The sequence below is a fragment of the Sinohyriopsis cumingii genome, chromosome 3 (assembly GCF_028554795.1).
Source record: "Sinohyriopsis cumingii isolate HCF-2022 chromosome 3, ASM2855479v2, whole genome shotgun sequence".
Lineage (NCBI taxonomy): Eukaryota > Metazoa > Mollusca > Bivalvia > Unionida > Unionidae > Sinohyriopsis > Sinohyriopsis cumingii.
In genome coordinates this window covers 137,636,301-137,654,021 of record NC_142963.1, presented here as the reverse complement: position 1 = coordinate 137,654,021, position 17,721 = coordinate 137,636,301, and the positions used below count along the sequence as shown (strand labels likewise).

The 17,721-nt window shown below is 32.7% G+C and overlaps 1 protein-coding gene across 1 annotated transcript in view; it reads left to right on the top strand.

Moving 5' to 3' along the window:
* LOC149803939 (plexin-A1-like) overlaps nt 1-17,721 on the top strand; it is a 444,256-nt gene that overhangs the window by 405,813 nt on the left and 20,722 nt on the right. Inside the window, exons 19-23 of the mRNA XM_089953750.1 lie at nt 1,058-1,327; nt 6,111-6,266; nt 6,504-6,726; nt 10,896-11,018; nt 16,404-16,487. Of these exons, the coding sequence (XP_089809876.1) occupies nt 1,058-1,327; nt 6,111-6,266; nt 6,504-6,726; nt 10,896-11,018; nt 16,404-16,487 (856 nt within the window). The remainder of the gene's footprint in view (nt 1-1,057; nt 1,328-6,110; nt 6,267-6,503; nt 6,727-10,895; nt 11,019-16,403; nt 16,488-17,721) is intronic.

The following is a 17,721-nucleotide window of genomic DNA, read 5'->3' as shown; positions in this document are numbered from 1 at the left end:
AAATCGTTCTAAGGCCAAACCAAGTTATTTCTTGCCTTTAATTATTCTGTGACAGTTGTACTAATCTGTCATGAATAATGAAAACACACTGTTAATATCATTAAAGTCATAACATGATTGCTCAAGAATATCAATACTTTCTTTACTAACAGTAACTACTGATGTGTCAGTACAGTTTAAAAGTACCATGGTGCATACGAATGGAATAATATATCACAATAAACTGTTATAACAGTAATACCGCACACCTCCTATTGATGGTCATATCGACAAAGGATTTCACCAACACATTTCTTAGAATGTTTAGTTGGTCTTAAATTAAAATTGTGCCAATCTTACTTCTAATAAAATCATAATGTCAAAAATATCTGATATGATTTCAGCAACTGACATTTAAAAAGAAGAAATGGTCATATATTTAATTCCTGACAAGTTCTTTCAGACAGTAGAGCAACAGTTCCTTTGAGGGTTTTTTGCTTTTTATAATACACAAAATAATTAAAATAAATTTCATTTAGAACTCTACAATTGTCTCACATCGTCATTAGCCAAGAGAATGTATGGATATAGAAATAAAGAAACAGAAAATCGTTTCTTAAGACTAGTGTTTGTAAGCATTTAAATAAAATATGAAGTAATTGTCTTTAAGTTGGACAATTTCAGAACTAGTCTTCCAATTTCTGCTTATGAAATAAATCAACATGCATCTAACATATAAAGACTTGAGGCATGTGATACTGACCAATTATTCTGGTGAGTTTTTAAAACATTACGAACAAATTTCTGAATGTTCTGTTCTCTACAGTTTTGTTTTGTCACTTGAGCTTTGTTATCTACAGAGTTTTCTGTACTTTTGCTTGGTTAGATGTTCATTATTTCTGGAGTCTCTTGAACTTTGCTAAATATAAAATTTATTATATTTTACCTGATTTTATATTTCAGCACAAAAATCATGAAAGAACTCTGAGCACAAAATATTCCCATATATGTTATATCATAGATAGCTTCACAAGTAAAACTAGATGTGTGCCATGAAACTTTTTTCTTGGTTCCACAGGACTGTAAAAATGAGAATTCAGCTCTGATGCGTTGCTATTCTCCGCAAGTGGAGGCCCTTAAAAGCAGTGGCAACGTCAACTTAACCATAGAGGAATTGTACAGCTATGGATTTATTCTGGACAACGTCACAGAGACTTTAAATCTAACAGAGAAAGACACAACTAAGTTTGGAACCTTCAGAATCATACCTGACCCAATTTTTCAATCACTTACGAGAAATGTGGACAATAGCTACTTATATCTACCTGATCATGACTTGATAATCAACGTGAGTATGCTATGATCATTCTATGCTTAACCTCAAATGTTGAAGGGATATATAATGTTATCCTTGGTTTTTGATCCATGTGTATATAATCCTTTTGAGGCTTGCCTTGCTCAGGCAGGGTCATTTGTGTTCCATGGATAAATCTATGGTCTTATTTGTCTCAAAGACATTTACAAAGGAAATGGTCTCTTTTGTTAGTCATCTGCTCAGCATTTTCATAAGATCAAAATTTTGTTTGTTTATTTGATGTTGGTTGGTATGTACTTGCTTATTTGAGTTAGCCTGGTGATATTTATGTGCAATGTTTATTTGATGTTAGTTGGCAAAATTTGATGTAGGTTGCTAATGTTTGTGTGTTGGTTTATTTGGCATTGATTTCTATTATCTGTGTGTTTCATTGTTTGGTGTGATTGTTAATATTTTTGTTTCCATTTTAAATGGTGATTTGCTAATATTTATGTGCTGGTCAATTTCATATTGATTTGTAATATTTATATTTGTTTATTAGATGTTGACTGGAACTATTTATGTGCTTGTTTGTTTGATATTGATTGGTAAAATTTATATGTTTGATTATTGGATGTTGATTGGTAAATATTTATGTATTTTCTTATTTTGATGTTGATTGGTAATAATTGATGTTGGTTGGTAATATTTTATGTTGGTTAGTAATAATTTTTGTTGGTTGTTAATATGCAGGCTATGCAAATATGTCAGTTATGAGAATCTCACACATCTAAAATTGGCCATTGATTTTTGTCATGTTTTCTAAAGACAGATATACTTATTTTCTTTAAAGTCTGCAAAATATTAATTTCCTTTATTTGACATCCAAACCCGAAATATAGAGAATATTCTTGCCAGAGCAACATAATTGGCACCTACAATCATAAGCTAACACCGAGATAAAAATGTAAATTTTGCTACCTTTGATGTACGGTAATAAATGCAAAACAGCAAAACAATGCAAATGCAAAACAAAGTCTGTTTTGAAAATGCAAAACAGGCATTGTTCTGTGGTTGTTTTATTTGTGCATGTCAATCCACCAGTAAAATACAGCCATACTTGTCTTAAAGACATGACTTTATGTGCTTGAATCACCATCTTATTAATCTCCCACTCGCCTCAAGCTATAAAAGTATTTTCCATGAAATTATACTATACAGAAATACTCAGATTTCAGCAACGTGTATAAAAGAAGCGAAAAGATATTCCAAAATATTTTTGTCGCAGAATTGTTACTGAGTGGGTTTTTGGACTAAATGAACAAGATAAACACAGTGTGGGAAAGATGGAAATTTATGAATGAATTAATGATAAATATATGATGTAAAAATACAATCAAAAATAAACAAAACAAATATTAAATAAAATGAAGTGCAGATCCAAGAACCCTCATGGACTGCACATACCCAAACAGTATTTTGTTCAACAAGATATTCACAAAATCTCGAACAAAAATTATATTAAGATTAAAAAATAATCTTAACACAAGATTCAAAATAATCTTTGACACACCTAAAGATTCAAAATAATCTTGACACACCTAAAGATTCAAAATAATCTTTGACACACCTTAAGATTCAAAATAATCTTTGACACACCTTAAGATTCAAAATAATCTTTGAAACAACTTAAGATAATCTTATCACGACTAAGATTCACAATAATCTTATCACGGCTAAGATTCACAATAATCTTATCACAACAGACAGTGTTGTTCTGGAAGCTTCAGATGACTCCAAGAAACTTTAGACGGCTTCGTACAGCTTCGGACTGCTCTAGTCATATTCACAATAACATTTCATAGACATTCATGGCTACAAACACGGTCAGCTACCATAACAGTCAGCTACTATAACAGTCAGCTACGAACACAGTCATAATCATCTTCAAACACAGTCAGAAACAGCTTCCAACACAGTCAGAAACAGCTACAATAAAACCAAATTGGACATAATAGTTTCTGTATAATCTCTAGATATGTGATAATACTTTAAATCTGCGTTGTAATAAACACATTATTTTTGATAATACAGTACAAACCGAATAAGCTTCGCCTATCAAATAAAAAGAATGTAAATTTAACACTTACCCCTATGGCTGGAGAATAAAGGAGAGTGTATACTCCTTGACGTGATCCAGAAACGACCAGTGTGGTTTTTAGAGATTCGTCTTACTTAAATCCATAGGAGAGTGAGTACAAGTCAGGGTAGAATACCCATGCATATCATGTTAGTCATGATACCTGACACAAGTAATCAGTGGCTAGGTACATGTTAATACAGTCACTTACCTGGAAAAACACATTCACCCTATATAACGTTGTACTCATGTACAACGAGAAATAGTCTAATTGTTTTTAAGACAAAACCAAGTTATTTCTTTGCCTAATTCTGTGACAATTTTATTACATGAATGTCATTGTCTGGTGTCTTGGTTTCAACTATTGTGTTTCGTAGTAACCAATGAATGTCATTGTCTGATGTCTTTGTTCAAAGACCAAGAGTTCATCATTATTGTAATAATTACATCTTTGTGAAACTATCAGTTCACAATAGTATGATATCCAAGTGACATGGCAACTAACAGACCACTGACAAATCAGAAACCTAGGCCATATTTTGTAGCTGATGAACTTTGACTTTCAAAAAATGGTAATAGTTTATATATTTTGTGTAATTTCATTAGAGGGTGTCCACAATTCAACAGGTGCCAAATAGTAACATTGATGTTATTATGTCTGCAATGACAGCCAATTAAATTTACCTTGACTGAGACAAGCCATTAAAAATTGAAACAATTATAAAAAAAACATTCAAAACAATTTGATAATCAAAACTGAAACAAATCATTTAATCAAATTCATGCTGTCAATTTATCTACTTCAATCTCAGTATCATAATTATGCATTTACTTTCATAAACATATTTGAAATAAATTATAGACTGACAATGTCACATGGCAGTCTTAACAATAGTGTGGTCATATTAAAATAGACAGTGGTGCAAATATTGTCAAGTGACAAACAGGATGTTAAATTATTTTATATATTGATCTAACAATTTAAATGGTCCCATCATTCAAATGTGTGTGAAGGATGAGGGACGTCATTGGAGTAAAGCTGTGGGCTGAGCTTTTATACATACCATGTTATTCTGTTATTGGAGGATACATGCGTTCTTCAAGAAAGTAAACTTGTTGACAGTCACGTGATATATGATATATATGCTGGACACTTGACCCACATGTTTCATTCTTTAAAGCAAACATTTTTATTATTTATATAATAAAGGTAGTGGATAACAACTTTGTAGTGAAACCTTAACTTCCAGCAAAAAGAAGGGTGGTGTATATGTTTCTCCATCAGCTTTACTTCAGTAATGTCCTCATCAGTCACAAATGCCTGCATGAGGGGCCATTTATGTTCTGTAAAACATTCGGTCTCACATGTATGAACAGTCTCTTAAAAAAGACAATACTACATATGTTAATAATCAACAGAGAAAATGTATTAGACCAGTTAAACATTAGTTAACCTGTAAATCTGCATCAGAACAAATACCATCATTTCTTATGGTTCCTTCTTTCCCTGTCATATAGTTCCTTAAATAGTGAGGACAAACAAGTCTTAAATTATTTATTGCAAGTAATAACCTTCTGCAAGGCATTTATTACTTTTGTGAATATCACTTAGATCAAACTTGTTAAAAGACTGTGCTTATGTCTCAAGATTTCTTGCAAGGAACATTGTCTGAAAGCAGCTCATTCCATAACAGTTCTATAAGGATAAGTCTTGAACTTAAATGTATCATGTCATAATTGTTCTAAAACTGTTTTAGCCATGTAGCAATAGCATTAGTTGTCACAGATCTATATGAACAATAAGATACAAAACTTGAGTAGGCTCCTGAATATTGTTTTCAACAAATTGCAAAATCTGAAAACTACTTTGTCTGTGATACTAGTCATAGTACATAAGATATTAAAATCTTTATTCTATGGAGAAATTACAAATCAAGTCAAAATAAAAAATTTTGGCAGGAGACATCCTCTAAATCACACAGGTTTTCCCTTTCCACTGCACCTCAGAAAAGGATGAGAACTGTTCTGATTGGATTATGCCTTTTGAGTGAATAACAGAACCAGAATCTCATCGTACCTACGTACATAATGTTGTATCTACTTCTAGTTCATGTTAATCAGCTTTCATGTAGCTTCTTCCTCCTAGTGTGAATGTGAAGAAAAGTTGGACACTGGTATGAAACATGGTAGATTTTTTATTAAGAAGAGTCTTTAAAGTGAAAAAACCAGAGACATCAAAGAATGGCTATGTAGTATTTCATCAAAATTATGATTTGCACAAGTGATAAGGTTCATACATTAACATCGGCCAAAGCAGAAGATGTGACATACGTAACCACATCAAGTTGTGAAGACAAATTAGTAAATATTGTCCCCACCAAACATAAATTAACAAAGGTTCTAATGGTCACAAAATGTTTATAAACTCCTAATTTTGAATTGATTTCTTACAGGTTTTATTATATATTTTCATCCTGAAAATTAGAAATGTTGATCCAAAGTAACATATTTTGCTCCCAAATTACAGACTGTTTGCTTCAGAGTTTCATCATTGACATTTGGAAACTAATATGCATGCTTTTAAAACTGAAATAACTACAAGGTCAATTAAAATTATTTAAGTGAAATGCAGGGCTGACATGGATCTTTTGGTGTGTGAAGATCAGCTTATTTCTTATAATAAATCGTACATTTCAGGCACAGTCTCTGAGTGGAGTGTCAGAACGAGATGTGACAGTCAAGATTGGGAATGGGTTATGTACTGAAATATCTGTGGCAGCAAACAAAGTCATTTGTAAACCACCAAAAGATCAGCCCAAATCCCTACAGGGGAGTGCCTATCCAGAAGTGATCGTAAGTATTTAATAGAAAATATTCTGGTTAACCATCTCTATAGCTTCAGGTTCAAATTTTGGTTACAACATAACATGTAAGTATGTGTTGTTGTTGGGGTCCAATTTCAGTGTCATGTTTCTTAGATCATTTGTTTTCCTCATCATAAAGGTACCTTATTATTAGACCACCAAAATTTGAAAGAATAATTAACCTTAAACACTTTCATTTGAGATGATTTCTTATATATTTATCCAGGTCTATGTAGGTTGTACTTTATCGCAGCTGGTTGGATATTTGCGTTATCAACAAGAGGTTCCTATCCCAACAATAATTGGTGTGACAGTGGGTGTTGTGGTCCTAGTCATTATTTTCTTTGTGGTATTCCTAGTCATCAAGAAGCGTAAGAAGAATTTGAAGAAGAAGTGGCAGATACAGATGAATATTCTGGAATCAAAGGTCGCCAAGGAATGTAAAGAAGGTATTTACGCTTTTCTAGGTCACAAAAGGAATGTAACAAATGTATTTATGCTATTCTGGGTCAAAAAGAAATTAGCGAAAGTATTTTTATCTTATTGTAGGTCGACAAGAAATTAGCGAAGGTATTTATGTTATTCTAGGTCAACAAGGAACATAAAGTTGGTATTTATGCTATTATAGGTCACAAAGGAATTGAAGAATGTATTTGTGATATTCGTGGTTACAAAAGAATGTAAAGAATGTAGTTATCTTATTCTAGGTCAGCATGGAATTAAGTAAGATATATATTATATTCATGGTTGCCAAACAATGTAAAAAATGTATTTATTCTATTCATGGTTGCCAAACAATGTAATGAAGGTGTTTACTCTATTCACGGTTGCCAAACAATGTAATGAAGGTATTTACTCTATTCACGGTTGCCAAACAATGTAATGAAGGTATTTATTCTATTCACGGTTGCCAAACAATGTAATGAAGGTATTTATTCTATTCACGGTTGCCAAACAATGTAATGAAGGTATTTATTCTATTCACGGTTGCCAAACAATGTAATGAAGGTATCTATGCTATTCATTTGAGCCACAGGGTCTCAGTAGTTTGCATAAGCTGGACTCATCAAAAGAAGGTTCTAGTCTCAAAGCTTGTCCTGGCAAAGCCATGTCATGTGCTGTGATGTATTTATGAGCAAGAATCCAGGCTATTCATACATTGATAAATAGTGAAGTCTATGTATAATTGTCAATCCATGCTTGACTCCATAAAGCCTCAGTATCTGAAATAAGATGTGTAAATTACGTCTTTAAAGGGATTTAGTTATTCATATTCCACAGATCCATATGAAAAGGCCTGGAAACAATAACATCTGGTTTAACAGGGCTTTAGTGTATATGTTTATGCACAATATTATCTACATCCATCAAAATTATGTCTTAACAAACTTAAGTAAATCAGTGAAATATCTGTTTTGTCAAGAATCATGACCAAAATTATATTTGTGCATTATTTCCTTATCACATCATTGTCTATGGATGCCACAGAGTATACCAACAGTGTGGAGTACAACACTGATGGTAGAAGCCGTTTAGACTGATAATGTAGAATATGATACATTTCATTTTACTAGCACTCCATGACCATACTTACCTAATAACATAAATCATGTTATTGATGAAGAGGCTGATACAGACATTGAAATGTTTGGTTTTTTTTTCAATTATGCATTTCATCTGTCTTACATTCATGTTTGCATTTCAACTCTTATCTTGAGTGTTTGTATTCATCGCTTCCTTTCATTGTTTCCTTTCAAATTCGTTCAAATGCATTTACCCAATTCTAGATTTCCGTATTGGATTGTAGTCATGGAAGGAAAAAACTATCGCATTCATATCTTGTCTTAGTAAAAGTGTGCTTAAGTAAAAACAGAAGTTGCATAATTTTTAAAGACAGCATTCAATTTATTATTATAAGTTATAACTGCAACAGCAATAAATACAAAATTATAGTTGTGTAAAATGTTTCACCAATTTTATTTCTTATCTCATTTCATTCAATTTGTATAGACATGTGATGACATCAGTCCAGTGATGTCAATACAATATCACAGCTTTTAGGCAGTAAAAATTTGCTTTTCTCTGTCAAGACAATCTCAAAGGTCAAGGACACTGTAGCTGAAGAAAGGAAATGTTTTTGCACAATATCTCGATTGCTCCACAGTTCCCATGCTCTGTATAGATAGCCTGCACTTAGAGTAGAAAAGAAGCCAATTGATGTTTTGTTGCTAAAGGTCATGGTACCTGACTGTAACAAGAAAAATGGTGTTTGCCTCCTAACATGGGTTCTGCACCTTCTTTGGTTTCTACACTTTGTGATTTTCTTGCGCTTGGTACAAATAAGTACTGTATTGATTTGAGGGTAAAAAGGTCAGAGGGTCAGAGTCATGTAACTGAAAGAATAAAAAAGTAGCTTATATGCAATAACGTTAGTTCTACATAATCCTCAACCAGCGTCTATCACTAACATGATCATGGGTCAAACTATCAAAGGTTAACATCACTGGTTGAACGAAAAATTGATTTCCACACAATATCATTAGTTATATATCACAGACCAGACCCAGCCATTGTGAATGACTTGCAATCAGGATAAACTAAAGCTATCAATTTCAGGGTCAAAAGGACAAAGGTCATAGTCATTCTTATTTAAAGAAGACATTGTTTATGTGCCAACATTGCAGCTATACACATAAAGGTCTATTAATCGTGGTGTGCATATTAGGTGCCGTTCATGATACGTATGCTGTCATTCATCTAATGAGCTATAACTCTTTAAAGAAATTTTAGAATATTTTATTATACAACTGTTCTTATGAAGATTTAAGAACAGTGAAATGTGATATCAGAATTTCATAATAAAAATTGAAGATATAATTGGATGATGTATTTTCTAAAATGGCAGTGTTTGCTAACCCTTTTTATGTATTCTGCATACTGTGTGTCAGTCATTATTTTGTGCTCAGGTACATGTATTCTTTATAAATTTGTATGTGTTTTGCTATATGTTCTAAGTCATTTCGTCTTACCTTTTGCCTCTATGGCACATCACAAGATGACTAGTCATTTGATTGGTCAGTATGTTCTAGTTGTCTTACAAGTTAAGAAGAATTTTGAATCTTCCAGTACAATGTTTGGGAAAATAAGAATCATTCGGACAGTGTGGAGTAGCTCTTTGTAACTTTTTTCATTTTTTGCAATAATTTGGTTCATGATCGTCAAACTCATACTAAACAACATATATGGCAGCAGAAAGTAGTACTCTATTAAGAAACTGCAACCTGAGTGGCTTCACTGAAATTAGAATTGCTACATTTAACAAGAGATCTTGTAGGAATTCCTACCTCAGTCTGTTAAAAGCATGATCACACATCTGATGACATTCCTGACAACAGCAGTGGCAAGGATGACATTAACACTTGTTTTGAATTCTCCACTGGACCTATCCAGTAAGTGGCATTAGTTATATTAGTTGGTAATGATATACATGAATATATTCAGGTAATAGAATATTGTTTGAATGTTGGATAGCAGTGTGATACCAGTATGAACCCAGCATTGACAAAAGTTGTGAACAAAGAGCTCAGAGCCAAAGTGTCCTATGCCAAAATGACAACAAGTATTTCAGACCACAAAATAGTAATCCGTTAGCTGTCTGCAAAGTCAATCAGAAAATTTTGGGGCAGTAGAAAAGGAAACCAACCTCAATGACCTGACAATGTAACGAGTTCAAGGTGTGCCAACTTAAACAGTTCATGTATATATCCACTCTAAAGACTGATCAACCAGATCGCTAGTCTTCGTGTCTTTCGAGTGGGTGGATAAAGGAACACAAGGATCACATTGGAGTGGGCTGAACAGGTTTGGGATCATGTTTATTGAAACCAATATTTATTGGTGAGAGGATACTGTAGATGTACATAACCATGTTGTCAGATGCACCACTTAAGAGAAATGAATAGAGCATACCCATGTTTTAAAGGGATAGCAATATAATGACGTTACTAGTATGTATAGGTTTGGGCCAATGTAGGTTGACATACTCATGTTCTTAGGGGATAGCAGCATAATGAGGTTACCTGTTTATATAGGTGAGGGGACACTATATTGTCATACCCATGTTGTTTGGGGGATAGCAGTGTATTGTGGGTATGGTTATCATTATGAATACGAGGTGGGACACTGTAAATTGACATACCGATGTTGTTTAGGGGTTAGCAGTATAAGAGGCTGCCAGTATTTGCAGGTGATGGTACAATGTAGATTGATATACCCGTGATATACAGGTGAGGAGACAATGTAGATTGATATACCTGTGATATACAGGTGAGGAGACAATGTAGATTGATATACCTGTGATATACAGGTGAGGAGACAATGTAGATTGATATACCCATGCTGTGTGGGGTAAAGCAATATAATTTAGGTTAGCAGTACAAATAGGTGAGGGAACCATGTACAATTTTGAATCCATACAATGCCATTTCTGGACTTTTTGATAGATGCACTCTTAAGGAAATGTTTTGAATGTACTATTTATAACAGCTCATCAGTCCCGATAGAGAAATTACTAATTCTCCTTTTTTAAAGATTTTGCAATTGTGCTTTACTTTCACAGATAATGCTGTTACCAGTGGGGCAAGTGGGCCAATTATTGACAAAAGCACACTTAGTGTACTGAAAGATGCCAAGTTGATAATTAACAGAAATCGGTTGCGTCTTGGAGATATTATCGGAAAAGGTTTGTGCTGAATATTGTTATATTTATATAAGCATAGTTTAGCCCGTCTCGAGATATCATTATTCTGGCAGGAGAAAATCTTGTCATGGCAGGTGCTATATCTGTTGATATTATAACAAAATGATACTGCACATTAAGATTGGGGCCTGGAGATAATAACTTTACACCATCATCCAAATAGAGTGTTTGCCAATATCTTACAATTAGTCCATAATGTACACAAAGGGTCCAACGGTTTTCATGTAGTCACTTGCTTGTTATACCAGTGTTCTTGAGAATGATGAGGAAACAATGCTGAAGATACAGTTTTAATTGAATTTAAAGATTAGAAGGAGAGACAGCTAACAAGATAGGATATTTATTAATTGGTCACCTTTTTCCAGTTGCATCAACATCTACCCTCTCAGTAAGATGTAATTAATTATTTTTTTATTAAGTCATTTCCACATTAGCTTAAATTCGATGTATATATAACATCTAAAGGTACAATGACCAAGAGGAAAGCTTATTTCATTATATTAAACAAAATGCATGTTCTTTATTTCTTTGCCACTTTCTTCTGATTCAAAACAATTCATCCTTTCAAACCAGGCTACAAGACAGAAGGCATGCATGTATGTATGTATGTATGTATGTATGTATAGTGCTACAACTCTAGTTCTTAAAATATGTAACAGAAAGAAAGTGAAGCCAAGAAATTAAAATTAAATCAACAAGCAATTTAAAAACTTCAAAAGATCCTTACAATATTGTGAATTAGATTCAAAACAATCATATGTGTCATCGCACAAGTCCAATGATATGAAATGTTCTAAATGAGTTCCGACGGTCTAGATTGCATCATTGTGAATAACACAATGATGCAATCTAGAATTTCTTTGAATGAGATCACAAAAATCCAAAGCAATATATTGATCCAAAAACACTTTAGTAATTTCAATGAATATTTTTAATTAAAAATTTCTCTCAAATCATATATGATTTCATAACTGTAAATAAACTCTGATCACAAATGATATTTCTGGAGCTTGCTCAGGTTTTAGAAAAACAGCACACTGGATGATTCACACCATTTTTATCTTCTTGAATTAATACTCCACCACCGCCATGTCATTTGCATCAACAGACATTGTAAATAGTAATAAATAATCTCCTGCTAAAACACCGTTTAGTATGGTTTTTATTTTGCTAAGGATTCTACAGGTTTAACTTCAACTTGACTCACACAAGTCCTAAAAATGCGAGACAAGCACAGGTAAATTGATTTTTAGCTAAATTACCATCATATTTATATCACCGAGTCGATTAAAAAAAATTCCCAATGATTCCATGTAATATTCCCAGGTGGCATAGATGATTACATCACGGAGACATTCATCACAATAATGTTGTTCGGATTTTAACATGTTCATCAAATTCTGTAATGTTGCTAGAAATCTTTCGTTCAGAATAGTATCTCTTTCATCACTTTAAACTGATAAAGTCCATAGGGGGTCATGAATGCCAACATTTCTTTTGCTCTTTTATGAAGGGGAATTAGTTACATTAATTTTAGATGGTCACATTTGGTGACATATTTTGCAGTTCCAATTTTTGTCAGTGCAATCATCTATCCTTGGCACTGGAAATGAGTCAGCTTTGGCGACACTGTTGACTTTTCTATAGTCAGTACACATATAGAATATATTGTCTGGTTTAGGCATAAGAATACATGAACTCCAGTTATTTTTACTTAGTTCTCTAAAATTCATCCCATCCTGTAAGTGTGCAGTTTCGTAGATAATGACTCTACATTATCAACATCATGACAGATTTTATGTTTTCATGTTGTTACATCAGGAAACAATGGCCTATATTCATATAATAGCTATTTTCCTATTGTTGTAGATGTAAGCGTGCTGTTTCACAGACAATGATACTATAATATCAACATCAAGACCAAGACGGATTTTATGTTTTCGTGTTGTTACATCAGGAAAAAAAGGCTCATATTCATATAATAGCTATTTTAGTTTACTACTTTCCTGTTGTAGATTTGAATGTTTTTGATGCAGATTATTTAACATTGCTGAATTCTAAAGATTGGTTCAAACAGAGTCACTACAAACTAGAATCACTACACTTAGATTGCATTTTATCATTCACATCCCCACTGTGGGATGGGTACAACTAAAGCATTTAAATAATTAAATATGCCATTTCTATCAAAATACTACTTTAACATATTGTTTCTGTTTGCGCCTCACATGAGTGTTAATGACATAATGTAATGCACTTACTTTCTTTTCAATTTGGTAAGGACCATACAATTTAGACCAAATATGATTTTGAGGTATGGGCAAGAGAACCAGAACTTTATCACCATGCACAAAACTCTTTTCCTATGTGTGTATGTCATACCTTAAATTCGTTTTTGACTGAGTAGAGTAAACATTAGTTCTTACTACTTCAGAAGCCTTTCAGAGCATACATTTGAAGTCTGAGACCGGCCAGAAGATTAATCTTTGAATCTTAGTTCTACAAAAGTTATGTTTTGTTAACTTCAATGGTCCACGGAATCAGTTCCTGAATCAAAGCTCTCACAGGAAGAGTGGACATGGAGTAAACTGGAAGAACGATTGGTGGTGGAGGTTGTAATTGTGAAAGTAGTGGTAGAAAAGAAACTTTATTGACAACTTAAAAGAGGTTTGAACAAATTTACCAAATACTTATGTGAGTTAACTAATAAGCTGGAAAATGTATGTCTGTATTATCTGACACAGGCATTTTGCTAATTTTCTAGCATTAAATTTCTTGTTCTTTGCAATTGTACTAACATGTGTATATTTGGTAAAAAAATATAATACATAACAAACGCTAGAAGAGTACAAATTATATTAAGCTATTAACGAAAGAGTACCAAGAGGAAGTTATCTCATCTCTAATCCCTATTTGTTTAGCACATTCTGTTTAATCAACAAACAAAAACTATTCAAGTAAATTTTTTAAGTTTGTATGTTACTCCAGGTCCTGTAAGTCATAATTATATATGTTTGTTTATTTGCTTTATGAGCTATGTCATCACGATTATACACAGCTTCTGTTGTAGGCCATAGTTGTGACAAGAATATCACTATTTGTATCCCTATTGTCTACAGAATTCTTAGCCACTTGTCAGGGATTATATCATTGTTTGTTTTCCAGATGACTTCTTATAGCCTGCTTATCAGTTGCTGTATTTCCATTTCTTTTCTTACCCCTTTAGTTATTATTAGAGCATTTATTTCTAGATTAAATGCATCTATTGATATTTTTTGTATTGCTGTGTCAAATAATGCTAGAAGTTTTCATTGCTACTATTATTACCATCAACATCATATCATATCACTAAGTAGTGCAAATATCCCATTACCATATCATTAGGTAATACAAATATCCTATTACAACATCACTAGGAAATGCAAACATCCCATTACCATATCACTAGGTAATACAAATATCAAATTACCATATCACTAGGTAATACAAATATTATATTAAAATATCAGTTGGTAATACAAATATCTCATTACCATATCACTAGGTGATACAAATATTATATTAAAATATCCCTTGGCAATAGAAATATCCCATTACCATATCACTAGATAATGCAAATTGTTACGATTCTATGGTCCTAAATTAGGTAACAGAAGGAAGCGGACATTTTTCAATAATGAATAAATAATTTAATTATCACAGTTATAAATGAAAATGTGAGAGGAACTTACATATCATGGTGTAAATTCAAAATAGTCCCGATAAAGTTCTCTAAAAGTCCAAAGAATGAAAAATTATGTACAAATATTAAAATCGAAAATGTACTGGTCCACCAAGAATCACTAAGTTGTCAAGACTAAATTGTCTCTCAGAACTCCTTTGAATAATTCACAATAGTTCCAGGATAATATTGTAATCAAAATAATTAGCACTTTCTATTTCCACTTAACAGTTCAAACGAATGTTTTTCTCTCTAAAAATATATAAGTACAACATAAAACATGTCTGCAGACTAAAAACAGAAACAGAAGAAATATGAATGACCCGACAGTAGGAATGAATCTGACTGAGCAGTTCTTTCCTTGTGTACGTTTTATATTTCGGCTCTATTTTGCAACATATCCCACGTGACAGATCATACTACTCAATATTTTTTGAAATTCGCCTATTCATATGACTTAACCCAACCAATGAGGAATTACTTATCTCTTCTAAGACCATCAAAAACCCCATCAGCCAATGATAAATTAACCCAAATTCATCATGAAGTCTCATAATCAAGATTATTATTTGTAATTGTCAACAAATACATTAACATCTGTTTATAGATTATTTCACTGTATGCTCTGAATAGACCCAGATTACGTAGGCAAAATCTAACTAATGATACAATTTACAACCTTGAATAAATATTACAAAATGAGATAAAATCATGTACCAGGAGTTAATAAATATAGATAAACATAACAAAATAGTCCATTACAGTCAATGGCGTAGTTTAAAATAACTTTTGATTTTGAAATATGTTACTGAAAATTTGTCACAATATTTTCATCTGAAAAACAGTATTTTCTTGACAAATTTATTTTTAAAAACAGCTTTTGTATAGTGTATTATACAGTAGAAACATAATGTGCAATATATGTTATCTTTTGTGCTTGAGTACATAATTAACACCTATAAGATATGGTACATTGATATAGTCTAAATTTTTCTTCTTTTCGTCTTTGCTGTCTTACAGAAAAATAAGCCCATTCTACTTCTTATCAGTTGTAATCATTTTATTGACTTTTTCAGCTGACATTTTTCTCTAGTATTCAGCATCATAACATTGCTTTTTGAGCTTATGGCATCATATAGTGATGGTTATGCGCTTTCAACATCGATTCGTGTTGGTCATTAAATTATGACATCATGGCATCAGTTGTGAACTTATGACACTAGATGATACTGGTTATGCACTGTGGCATCAGATGGTTCTGGTAATGCACTATGAGATCAGATGGTGTTCCTGTGTGCTTACGGCATCAGATTGTATTGGATATGCACTGACACCATATGGTGTTTGTTATGTGATATGACACCATATGGTGTTGGTTATACACTATGACTTCAGATGGTGTTGATTATGTATTGTGACTTCATATAGTATTACCTAACCAAATCTCTGCTGTTGATTTTATGTTCCTCGAACTATTTTTAACCTAACATTTTTTCTTTATTAATGTATCTTCAGTCATGATGAGGAATATTCAGATTGGTACAAATTATGTACAGTTGTTTTAAATGAATATTATTTATAAAGTGTATCCCATAACACTTATGTTTTGAACCAAAATAAATGTTCTCTGATATTCATCATTTCAGGTCATTTTGGCTGTGTCTTGAAAGGATACCTAACTCTGCCTGGCGGTAAAGTGGACATCCTTGTGGCCATTAAAACTCTTCATAGTAAGTACTCTATAATGTTCTGGCATACGGTCATTATACCCACCTCAATAAGTTTCAATTATAATGCCCATTACTAGAAAATAAAGATATATTGTAACCACTATGCTCCCGTATTTTGTAGTAGTGTTAATTCCCTATTTGGCCAGCAGCTGAAAGCACTGTTTTACATCGTTTTCATAGCATTAGCTTCATAGTTTTCTATGGCTCATATTTAGTATATAGTATGGACATTATCTTAATAAATCAATGTATTCCCACAACTTATGTAAGAGTTATTGCCCTTTGTGTCTTGCTGCTGGATTGTAGTGATAACTGACTGAACATTTTGAATATAACTAGTCTCGCAGTTTTTTGTTGGATCCCTTTGAAACTTAGCAGATATTGCAGTCTTCAATAAGGATGTTAAAACCAATAAATCACACCACTCTTCCAGTATTTATTTGAGTTAATGCCACATGTGACTTAAAGCTGTGTGTAGCGCATGATATAATCATGTAATGCAATTAGTTTTAACGTATTTTGCAGTGAAATTTGTTAATAATAATCGCAATTAGAAGATGATGAACACTGTTACCTATGCAATGTTTATTGTCGTGCAGCATTAAGCAATGGATGACCAAATTGTGTGAATGCAGCTTGTTTCTTCTTTTCATACATCACTGGGAAACTTGGTACTGATTTTGGCAGCTATATGGAATTACGCATAATGACAAATAACTTGTCTCCACGAGTTTTATACATTATTGTTCTTTTTTCACGTATATCAGGGTGCAATGTAAGACAGACAATTGTGAAAACTATACTTGCAGGTTTCAATGGATTGCTCTGAAACTTATTACATATATGATCATCCTCATCAGATTTGCATGTTGACCACACATTTGAAAGCTACATGTTTGAAATCAGTTTCAGTCTGATGCAATATAGGGCAGAAATTTGTGAAATTTGATGAGTTTTAGCTCTACCGTCAAAGACCCAATGGATGGTATGATGTACGTGTTCTATCTGTTAGTACAAGTTTGTTATCGAAATTATAACTAAGCTACTTAGAGGATTCCAGAAGACTTTATGAGCACATTCTCCACAAGGTCAAGTCAGTCCCAAAATGAAAATGGTTCTGCTTCAGCATTAGATATCACCAACAGCTTGGTCATCTTGAAAAAATTCATCACTATTCTTCCTGAATGGAGGGTTATATCACCATGGGATATTCACTAAAATATTTTGTATGATG